The sequence below is a fragment of the Oryza brachyantha genome, chromosome 6, assembly GCF_000231095.2.
Source record: "Oryza brachyantha chromosome 6, ObraRS2, whole genome shotgun sequence".
Lineage (NCBI taxonomy): Eukaryota > Viridiplantae > Streptophyta > Magnoliopsida > Poales > Poaceae > Oryza > Oryza brachyantha.
In genome coordinates this window covers 16,568,341-16,580,463 of record NC_023168.2, presented here as the reverse complement: position 1 = coordinate 16,580,463, position 12,123 = coordinate 16,568,341, and the positions used below count along the sequence as shown (strand labels likewise).

The following is a 12,123-nucleotide window of genomic DNA, read 5'->3' as shown; positions in this document are numbered from 1 at the left end:
CCCCGACTAGTCTTCTTCCTTCTCTACTACTACTCTTCCCTCCGCCGCCGCCGCCGCCGTCGCCGTCAAGCAGCCGCGCGTCTCGTGTGCCGGTGAGCACTCGACCCCTCGGGATACCCTCGCTGCTTGCCACTCGGTGGATTAGATCGGGAGGGCGGGGGGAGGGGTGGGGGGTTGGAGAATTTGCCGCAGATTGGATTTGTTTTGGGTTGGGTTGGGTGGTGTTGCTTTGGTTGATTGAATCGTTTGCTCGTGTGCAGGATTTGTATCGGGGTGGTGGTGGAAGTGTGGGGGTCCTGTGGCGTGGGATCACAGGGCCCTGAAGTGGTGAAGGATGAGGGTGGCGGAGGGGGAGGAGCGCGCGCTGGGGCCGTCGCCGGAGGAGAGAAAGGAGGAGTTGGCGGCGATACTGTACCCGAGCAGTGGTGACGATGTGGGCGAAGATGATGGCGATGAGACCGATGATGACACCGGCAGCGGCGGCGAGGGGGGTGCGGGTGTCAGCGGCGGCGAGGGGGGTGCGGCGGCTACGGCGGCGGCTGGCCGCGGTGTCGGTGGCAGCGGCGGGGTGCCGCTGAAGAAGGGGCCGTGGACGCCCGACGAGGACAAGCGGCTGCGGGAGTACGTGGAGGCGCATGGCGAGGGGAACTGGAACCAGGTCCAGAGGAACGCCGGCCTCAACCGCTGCGGCAAGAGCTGCCGCCTCCGCTGGGCGAACCACCTCAAGCCGGACCTCAAGAAGGGGCCCTTCACCAGTGACGAAGAGCTGCAGATCATCGAGCTCCATCAGCTGATAGGGAACAAGTGGGCTAAGATGGCCGCCCTTGTAAGTGTGCTCCTCCTGCTCTTCCCAAGTTTCCTAGGTTCTGCTTGTGCATTGATACTTTGTTCGAACTAGATTAGATTGGTAACACGCTTAATGTTTAGATGCATTGGTGTAATTGATTAGACCTTCAATGTCCCCCCCCCCTCCCCCCGCGAATTGAAGCTTACAGCTTACCAACAGTTTACCTAGCGTGGATAATGCATGCTGTCTACTCAATATGCACCACTTGCTCGTTGATAAATGCATTCAAAGTATATAGGCCAGCTCTTTCTTTTGTATATTGATGATAAACTTTACTTCGTTCAATTTAACTGGATCCATATATTTAGTCCCTAAGGGTTTAAACAGGGAATGCCCTGGCCACTGGGCACTTTTGCTTGATGCTTTGGACAAGATTCAGTTACTTTTGAACTATTGACTATCAATTACACTTAAAATACTTACTCTGAAAACATAAAAAAATAATATATGTCGGGTTGTCTTTAGAAGTACTTTAATAATCTTATAAACTTATAATAAGATTTTAGAAACTTACCAGTTGCTCTAGTACTACCTCTGTTCTCAAATTGATGATCTCCTAAAAGAGTGTGCTGAAACCTCGAAATCTCAGATGTGAAAACAATTTTCAGAGGTTTTTCATGTAAAATACTTTCATATGGTCATATATTTAACAATTTTATTATGGAAATGTGTTGGATACCATGTTGATGTAAGTGTCATGTAAAAAGGAAAGCAGTACTATACAATTAGACTCCCTTGTCAAAAGTCACACCTTGAAGAGCATGAAAAGAAAAAAAAAAAAGGTCAAATGCCAAGTATTTCTAACCAGAGGGAGCAAGTTGAAACTTAGGTATCTGTATATGTGTGTCTACCTTTCTAGAATATATGCTATTAATACTACCTCCGTTTTATAATGTAAGATGTTTGACTTTTTTGGTAACAATGTTTGACCATTCGTCTTATTAAAAAATTTAGTACAAATATAAAAAATGACAAGTCATGCTTAAAGTTCTTTTGATAATAAAGTAAGTCACAAGCAAAATAAATGATATTTTCATAATTTTTTGAATAAAACAAATGGTTAAGCATTACAAGCAAAAAATTCAAACATCTTACATTATGAAACGGAGAGAGTAGATTATAAATTGTGATGTCTGGTCGTTCTGTATGTCTCATGGCTTCCTTTAATACTCATTCCTTTTGAAGGTTTAATAAGAATAGGGTTTGAAATAGAAGATGTTGTCCTGACAATATTATCTCTAGAAAACTAAACTGCATATTGCAAGCATGTGTCTAACTAGTATTTATTTGTGTGCAAAATTCAAAGGAAATAGACCACTTTCACCACCCATATGCCCATGCACAAACTGCCTGTCCATTATTGGCCTCTTCTCCTGTCCTCATGCTCCACCCTTGCCTCACACTCTGTTACTAGGGCTGTTTAGTTCACCTCTCAACAATTGTGTTTATCTATTTCTTAAAATATCTGGGGTTTTTTTCTAGCTGTTTAAAAGGAACTCACCTTGTATGTGCATTCAGAGCTTGCACTAATCAGAAAAAAAAAATCAACAGTACCTATGTTCTTGAATCCATACTGTCAATTAACACATGGAATTGTTGTATTCCCTCCTTTTTTAACTGTAGACATGTCAATCTATAGAGTCAATTGACAGAGAATTGTCTTTTCTCATCTGTTACTATAAGCAGGTGGATGTATCCATGTGGTGATATGTGACTTGCGAGCTAGACTTAAATCTTGAAAGATGCAAATTTAATTTTCAATCCTGAGTTTTCTGACCCACGCTATAAGTAATTTCAACTTTTGAACATCAACGGAAAAGCTGGTATCTAGGCCACAGGATAAGATAGGAGACAAGATAAGGGCTCCCAATTATTATGGGAGGATTTATTGACATGTTCATATTTTTGTACTTTTATTGGGTTCTTTTCTTGCCTCTTGCTGAATTCCTATAAGTTTGTTTCCATCCAATAGGACTTTTGCCATTTTCATTTATTTCTTTACTACTTAAAAGGAAAGTTTCGTCCGTCTGTCCACACCACACCGTGAGTCCACCTGCATGCCGCACAATGACGGCGCCGTGACCAAACTATCTAAACCTCTTGCACTCATTCAACTTACTAACCGCTTGCATGGCCCAGTGGATGAGACGTCCCTTCTCAAATAAGAGGTCTGGGGTTTGACCCCCGGTGGAGCCAATATTTTTATTATTTTTCTTTTACTGCATTTTTAAAAAAAGAAATCGAGCAACTTTTACCACATTTTTTAAAAAAGAAATCAAGGATATGTTTTGTTTTTTTTAAAAAATACCACCTTTTTAAAAAAGCAAAATCAAGCATATGTTTCTTTTCTTTTACCGCATTTTTTTAAAAATTAAACCAAGCATATGTTTTGTTCTTTTAGAAAAATACTTCAAAACGAGAGTTTTGTCCGTCCATCGTCCCACAGAAAAAAAAAGTTCCACGTCGTAAAGGAAATGAAATTTGTGCTTTGAGCTCACTATTTTCTTCTCAAATATAGTTTTGTTGCGAAGCACGAGCATATAACTAGTAAACATAATATCATTCACTGGTTCTTTAGGTACCACTATACCCAGCATGACACTATGATACATCTTACTATATATGTTGCCATTCTAGCATCCTATATACTCCCACCTGACTCAAAATATAGTTACTTATGACCTTTTTTCTTGGAGGGATTAAGGTTGACATGAGAAACTGTTGTGATTGGTTGAGATGAGAAAGTAGGGTGGAGAATTAAATGGGGGAAGTTTGGGATTGTTTGAGATGAGGATGTAGTTGAAGTAGTTGTATTTTCATGTAAATTTGAATCCTAGATAGAACTATACTTTGAAACAGAGGAAATACAATACAAATGTTTTTAGGCAAATGCCCTAAGGTTCTTTAGTCTAATTTCCTAGAAAAATCCTATTTGACCATTTGTTAATTTGCATGTCTGAATTTCTGTTATTGTTATTGCAGTTACCAGGCCGTACAGACAATGAAATCAAGAACTACTGGAACACCAGACGTAAGAGGCTTGAGAAACTCGGCGAACCTCTCTATCCAAAAGGCCTTAATAAATTTAAGGTAGAATATGAAGAGGTGAACTGTCAAAGCCCTGATGAATCACGTGGCAAGAAAAGAACAAATGAGGTTTTACTGGGAAAAGAGGTTTTGTTCGATAATTTAGACTACAGTATAGCAGAAAGTCTTCTTTGTCCAAATTTTGTAGCTCGAAATAGTCGTTCTGTTGATGCCATGAACCCTGTCAAGTATCAAGAATCTTCTGATATCATAGCATCAGTAGGACCTGATGACCCTGAGAAGATGCATTATTGCACTGATTTCAATTCCGGAATCTCACAGGATCAGTCAGTGCATTTTGGTACTGCCATTACCTCACAGGATCAGTCAGCGCATTTTGGTAGTGCCATTGCTACTGGGCATCCAATATTAGATGGCAACTTCTCTACTTCTGGGACCATGCAGAGGCCCACGAAGATGGAGCTCCCTTCACTCCAATATCACAACTATGGCTTGAGCAATAATGCATTGCTGTACAGCTGCCCCTTAGGACATCCTGTTGAACAGGTTGACTCTGTTTTGCAATCTCCAGCATCAGGCTCCCTGAGATCAGAATCTCTCTCCCCAAAGAACACTGGTTTGCTGGATGCATTGGTTCAAGGAGGACATGGACTAGGGGACCCTACAAAGTCGCAAGGATCTTTTGATATTTGTGCTCCTCATGTTCAATTTAATCAAGTCATTGAATCGAATCTATTCTTTATGAGTTCTGCTCCAGTCACTGGTGATGATCTTCCAGGGAACAGTAAGTGTGCTCCCTATTATTTTAATATGAACAATATTACCTAAAAATTAACGTTGGCCTTTGCAGGTATGGATGTTTTTGTTGGCAGCCAATATAATACAAGCAATCTATTTCTTGATAGTCCTCCACCCTTGGTGGATTCCATTTCCTGGAGGCCTGATGCATTACTAGAAATGTTGCACTCAGATGAACAACTCGCCAAAGATATGCCTGGTGCTTTCCTTCATAGGGGTCCTTTTGATGAAGTCAATCTATCTGCTGCAGGTCAAGGCTACGAAAACGACCTTGATTACCAGAATAGAATGCCCGGTTTCGGTGACTTCCGTGATTTTCCAAGTCTATGACATGAACAGAGTTTGCTCGTGCCAGGGATTTTGCTCTCAACGTGCGATGGAGCCAAGAACATTTCTTTTTGCAACAATAATGTCTTTCTAGGTCGTCTAATAAGTTTCTGTCTGAAAAACCACGTTTTCATATGCTGTTACTTTTTTACCTTTACCCTGGAGGTGTGTCCTATTTGCTTGGCTCCCCAAGAAACTGTATTCCTTGAACTAGAATGTTACCGTTGTTTGTGTAGGCAACTTATTCCATTAATTAATATTACATTGTTAATTGGAACTATGCTGCATTACTCCTTTGCTTGTCTCTTTACCATTCTTTGAATGCCAGCTTCGATTCGTTGAGTTGTCATGTGCCAGCTGGTACAGCTTTTAGTCAAGTAGATTATGCTCTGGTCTGATTGCTTGGGACGTTGTTAACATCGTTTCTGGTGAGGTGGTGCATGTTTTACCTGCTAATCGTTACTCCTATTCCGTGAATTCAACTTGGTTGTGTAAGATGGGAAACGGTGCTCATGAAACGAGCTTTATGACGCCTAAATTTAGTAAAATACAAGTATATTATGGTGTGTGCAAGGATTTGTACATATGATCAAATTAGATACGTGTGCTTCTACTGAGCTTCCGGTTTCTTATGAGGATTTTAGGGAAGCCTAAAATTTTGACAAGAAGCTGATGAGAAGCCGGCTCACCCAAATCTAAAAAGTATGGTTTTGTGACTTTCGGGTTCATTTCATGGATTCTATAATTACATATTCTCATTTTTCTGGCCTCTGATTCATTTTGTAGATTTTATAATTATACATTCTCTTAATCTAAGTAAGAATTGGATATTTTGAGCAGCTAGAGTTTTTGAAAGAAACTGTAGCTATCATTCCCTTTCTTGAAGAGTTGCATAAGGTACAAGATACCACCCGGTACCATTGAAATCCATCTGTTTAATTTACAGGGAAGCGATAGGGATAGAAAAAAAAATGGTTTGTTAGGGTTGCTCGCACTGGTATTGGGTTAGCCTTCGCCGCGCCGACAAGCAGTGGTTAGACTCCACTACTTCCAGCCGCCGCCAACATGGAGAGAAAGCTGGACGCTAGAAGCGACTGCGATGTTGCTGCTTGATTAAGGCGCTAGATCCCACGAACACGTCGATAGGCATCATCAGCGCCGGAGCCGGCGTGTACGTCGCTGCCGTATTCTTGCCGGAAGGCGAGGGGGACGCCGCCGTCACCACATTCTCGGCGTCCACGGACGACCCTTCGTCCACCGGCGCCGGCGCTGGCTCCATCCCCCACGACAGCTGTAACTTGCCATAGAGCCGCACCTTCCCAACGACGCTCTCGTCGGCAGCGCGACTGGTGGTGTTGAACGCGATGGGCGTGGACGCGCCGAGGAACGGCTTAATAGTACCCGGTGACGTTGTACGTGTTAAGCACGTAGGCAGAGCCGGAGGCGGGGCGAGTGTGGCAGCGTATGTGCGGGTGGTGAATCCTAGGAAGTGGACGACCGCGGCGGCTTATACGCAGGCGGCAACAGCAAACTAATCGCCGGTGGTCTTTGGAGAGGGATGGATCTCATCACGTCACGCTGAAAATTACGATCAACGTGTCACACACGAAAATCTTAGAGTAACTCTACGACCACTCCAGTGTAGGACATAATTCTTAGATTTGCTGGGCGTGTCTGTCAGTTTGATTATAAAACTGACAAAATATAACATGACAGAAACAGTTAAACGCAAACCGACCAAATAGCTGATACCGATTCAGGAGCCCAGCCGATGTGCTAAAGAATCGGCTTTACAGGAATTTCATAAAGATATGCAATAATATGCCTTATCGACTGAATTAGAAGCAGGATAATTGCAAAATAATATAGCCGATTCATTAATCTTAAAAGATCGGACTTAATCGAGACAGTCTTGAGATTAATCAGCCGATCGAACTGATCTGGTGTTTATCGCAGAGACAGTCAGCAACCGATAAGAGACTAAACATAAAATTTAAGTTAAACTAGATTGCTATGCTAATTACTGACATAAAACAATAATAATTAATCAAACACATACTCGCGCTAGACCGAGAAGATCGGATGTCACGGCCAGAAATTTCTGAACTTAATTGTGTATTAAAATTCCTGCCCAGGACCAGCTAGGGTACGCAAAGAAACAGCGTTGATTACATAACCATCGTTCCTAGAAACAGCTGAAAATAACACTTATTCTAACAAAAAATGCAGCGGAAAGATAATTCAGACTAGCTCCAGCGGGTATGGCTCCCGTTCACAGGCAAACTTCGACGACGGAACAGCTTACTCCTGAGAGTCACCTCCATCGGATTCAACTTCTTGCTCTGAAGGGGGAAAATTATGCAAGGCTGAGTGCGAACCACCGTACTCAACAAGTAGCACAGAAAAGAGAGTAATAAATGAATACAAAGGATCATCAAGGATAGGCTAAGGTTAATTGCAATAAAACAACATTTAACAAATAATAGAGATTAAACTGAATAGAGATAATTAAGTAAATAATCGAGTAAATAAATAACTGTTGTAAAATACCACATCGCTGTCCAACGTTACACTACGCTGTGACAGGTCCAACCACTACTCAACGCTACACCGCGTTGCAGTAGTCCCAAGTGAAAGACAGTTACCCAAGTTATTAAAGGTTTGACTAATCACACTGAATCTGACAGCTTGCCCAATAACCGCGGGCATGACTATTCGAATAGTTTTATTTTGATCAGAGGTGTACTACTGTACCCACAAGACATAGTTCCACTATAATGGAACGTGCGTCGACATACCACCATGGCATACCGGATAGGAAACTATGATAGGACCCGTCGTATAACCCTCCCTATTCAATTGCACCACACTGCAGGTTTCGCCCCCTCCTTTACACCAAGTCGGGCAGCCCCCTCTTATGCCTAGCTGAATCCGGAAGCAGTATAGGCCATCGTTACACCACGACTCCCATCCATACTCCATCACGCTCATCCTTGCCTGGGTAAGTCGAATAGTTTGAAATTACACTTCAAATCCTACCGCTGCTCATTCTGGCTTATGGTTAGCACGAAAGTAACTTCTAGGGTTTCCTGCGAACCGGTCCTTAACTGTCATGGGTGCGACTCTCAAAACCATGCACCCACAACCCACTATTATCAATATTTTAGTTGGCATTACCCGAACCGGGTATTAAATCATAATCATCTATTCAGAACTAGTAATGATTAAGATGTGATCCCATGAGCTACTTGTTCAAAGCACGGCTAAGCATTAACCAAGACCTAATCTCTATTCAAATTTCCCCTGGTATAACACAAATAAAGAGGGATAAACAATGGCATAATAATAGGTTACCCGTAAAATAAATACAATAAATACTTTAATTAAAATAATGCATGTTTGAATAAATAAAGCGGGGTTTTTGCAATAATAGGCTCAACATGATCAAAGATGAGTGTCACTTGCCTTGCTCTGGTCCTTGGGGTACTTTGGCGGCGATTTTGAAGTAAATCGGCGCGTCGACGAGCTCTGAATCTAAGCGACAAAGCAAAAAAAAATAAAACAGGCATAAACTCTACTGAAACAATACGAGAAAGTATATTTAATGGATTCTTGACAATTTTATGAATTTACTGAAATTTGAATGGACTTAAACGGAGACCAGATGAATTAGTTATGAATTTTAGAAGTTTTCTAGGTTTTTAAGACTAAACAGAAAATCCTATGTCACTTATTGCGCAATAAAGGAAGCTTGCTGACGTCAGCGGAGGGAGAGAGAGAGACTGACGGGTGGGGGCCACCTGTCGGTGGGAGAGGGGAGAAAAGAGGGGATGACACGTGGGCCTGGGGAGAGAGAAGAGGGGAGAGGCGGCTGGCTGGCTGACGGGTGGGCCCCGCTTGACAGAGACGAGAGGGGGCATGGTGGGTAGGCCCCACTTGTCATAGAGAGAGAGAGAGCAGAGGAGGGGGAAGACGGCCTGCTTGGCCTCGGCCGGACAGAGGGAAGGGGCGGGGTCAGCCGCTGGCGAGCGGGTCAGCGAGGGCGGCGACGGAGCGAGCTCGACGGCGGCGTCGCATGACGGCGACGGCGATGGCGCACCACGGTGACTGGTGGCAAGGCGAGAGTGGCGGTGGCGGCTGAATAGGGGAGAGGAGGCGACGACTTGGGAAAAGGCGTCGGTCGGCGAGGCGAAGGGAGGTGAGGACAGACACCGGTGGCAATGTCCCGATGACCGCGTGGCGCTGGCGGGGACGTGCAGGGGCACGATGAAGGCGGGAGGCGGCGCTCGGCGTTTGGCGACGACGTGCATGACTCAGCAGCAACGATAGTGGGAAGGGAGAGGAGGAGGAGGAGTTGGGGCGCTCACCGGCGACGGCGAAGGCGTGGACGCGTCGGCGTGACGGCGGGATGCGAGATGATGGCCGACGGGGATCGAAGGCGGCGGTGAGGGCAGAGATCGATCGTCGCGCGGGTCGGGTGCGGCGGCGGCTCGGATGACGGGAAAAGAGGCGACGGCGGCGCGCGGGGAGAGGCGGCGCGGCTAGGGCGGAGGCGACGGTTGTGGCCGAGTCGGCCACGACAGCAGAAAAGGTGGCGACGGTTGTGGTGGAGGAGTCCGGCTCGACGACGGCTTGGATTCGACCAGCGCAGGGAGGCGGCGCGGACTTGGCGCGGGCGCGGGCGAGCGGGACGGCTGGCTGGGCCGCATAGGGGGAGAAAGGTGCACTGGGCCGAGACGGGCGACCGGCCCAGGCGGGAGGGAGGAGGACACAGGGAGGAGGAGGGAGTGGGCCGCGCGGATGCGGGCCGGCCTTAGAGGAGAGGGCGGTAAGAAAGGAGATAGGAGAGGAGGGGAGAGGAGAGATTGGGCTGCAGCCCAATCCGGAAAAGAAAACAAAATTGAAAAGGAGAGAAAAAAGGAGGGAAAAAGAAAAGAAAAGAAGGCCTCATCTTTTGCGGAGTTTTAAATTAACTTTTTGGAGCAAAATTTTATACTCTGCAATTCGAGTTTAAATCCAGTTAATGCTTTGCGGACCTCGATTTATTTAAATTAATTCGTTTTAGGAGTTTTTCTTGAGTTAATTAAGCCAATTATTGTTTACCAATTTCTTTTACGATTTTAGCTTAGGAAAGAAACTCCTGCTGTTATATCGGACACAACCAAGACAGTTCAGATCTAAACGTAAACATGCATAAGATCAAGATAATATTGCAGAATTTAAGTAACTAGATACCAAACCAGCGTAATTCAACAATGTACACATTAATCTCAGTTGATCGGATAAGCTTCTATAGACAGATCGAACCAAACATACATATATCGGACCAAACCAAGACAATATGTTGTCAAGCACGATATAATAATAGAAAACACGAAGATCAACGAATTTAATGCGTAAACCGACGAATTACTTAAGATAATGCCGGCTAGAGCTCCGGCGATAAGCCCTCACGAGCATCCGATCTAATCTGACAACATGAACTCGACTAACCAGATTGATCGGACCAAACCGAGACAGAACCTAGTCAATTAAACTCATGTCAACGGATCAAAGCGAAGAACTCGTGAGAACTTGATTGAAATCCTATTATTACCTCATCCCGAGAACAGAATAACACAATAACAGGTTTCAGGTAGATTGTCGACCAGCTAGGCAGGAGATTGAACTTAATCGAGACAGTCCTGTTCTAGCCGATCGTCGGGTTGACGAAGACAAACTACATTGCAAGAGTGACAAACCTTGCGCCGAGAGCTCGCTCCGTCGAGAAAAGTTGGCGATGTGCTGATGTTGATTGAACGAAAGTTGTTGTTTACAGGGTATAGGACCATCTATTTATATCCTAAAATCTATCTAATCTAACCGGATAAGGATCCGTATTAACAACTACCTTATTACACTCGGACTTTAACTAGATATAAAATCCTAGACAAACTCTAAGATAACACAACTCTAATCTACACGCACTGTTAGAACAATTGAATCTATCTTTAAGCTTCGAGCCGAATCGGACTCCAATTCTAGCCCGATCCTGATTCCGTCGGCTAACTTCGATTCGTATTCAACCTCTTTTCTTCAGCCGATTGACCCTCTTCTATACGATTCGGTCTCTTTTACATTGTTCTTGAACGGCTATTTGTCAAAATCTGGCGTTAACACATGCCCCCTAATTTCAGAATAATTTATTGTTTCGAAATTTCCTCTGATGCAACCGTTCTCTGCTATTGGCTTCTTTTTTGTTCCAACAGCCCTCCGCCATCGGCTCATTTCTATGCACCGTGCACTCTATTGTCAACAGGTAATGTCTTAGTTTTGTTCATGAGAAATACAGGCAGAGGCACAACCTTTCAACTTCTGGGTATCTGGTTTTGGCGTCTAGTAGTTTTTTGCTCAGGTAGAATACCACTCTTTCCTTATCGTCGACTTCCTGGATTAGAACTGACCTGATTGTCTTTTCATCGACCGACAAATAATGTTTAAATGGTACCCTTTTTTTGGTGGCATGATGACTGGTGGCTTCTTCAAATATTCTTTGATTTTGTCGGAGGCCTTCTGGTGACTCCCCCCATGAGAATTCTTGATCGGCTTTCAATTTCAGCAACGGTGAAAACAACTCTATTCTCTCGGATAAGTTTGATATGAACCGTCTCATGAAATTGATTTTGCCGATCAAGGATTGTAGTTCTGTCTTGTCAGTTAGGGTGCAGTTTTGTTTATGCCCTGCAGGCATCTCTGTGTGACCTCGACCCCTCATGCACCATGAATCCTAGGAATTCTCTAGCCGATACGGCAAAGGCACACTTAGTTGGGTTCATCTTTAGTCCATACTTTCTTGTCCTCTCCAGAACTCGCCGCAGGTTGTTCAGATGGTCTTCCATTGTTTCAGACTTGACCACCACGTCGTCGATATAGATCTCCACCAAAGAGGCGATTAGATCGTGAAATATGTAGTTCATGGCCCTCTGGTAGGTTGCTGCAGCACTCTTCAGTTCGAACATCATGACAACCCATTCGAACAAGCCGATTGCTCCCGGACATCTGAATGCTGTCTTGTGTATATCTTCTTCAGCCATGAATATTTGATTATATCCTACGTTGCCATC

At 44.3% G+C, this 12,123-nt stretch overlaps 1 protein-coding gene across 1 annotated transcript; it reads left to right on the top strand.

Moving 5' to 3' along the window:
* On the top strand, positions 1-5,301 carry LOC102713557 (transcription factor GAMYB-like). The gene is made up of 4 exons (XM_006657052.3): positions 1-92; positions 261-826; positions 3,830-4,679; positions 4,746-5,301. Exons 2-4 carry the CDS (start codon positions 335-337, stop codon positions 5,021-5,023), a joined length of 1,620 nt encoding a protein of 539 aa, XP_006657115.2. The 5' UTR covers positions 1-92; positions 261-334; the 3' UTR covers positions 5,024-5,301.
* Positions 5,302-12,123: the final 6,822 nt, after the last annotated feature.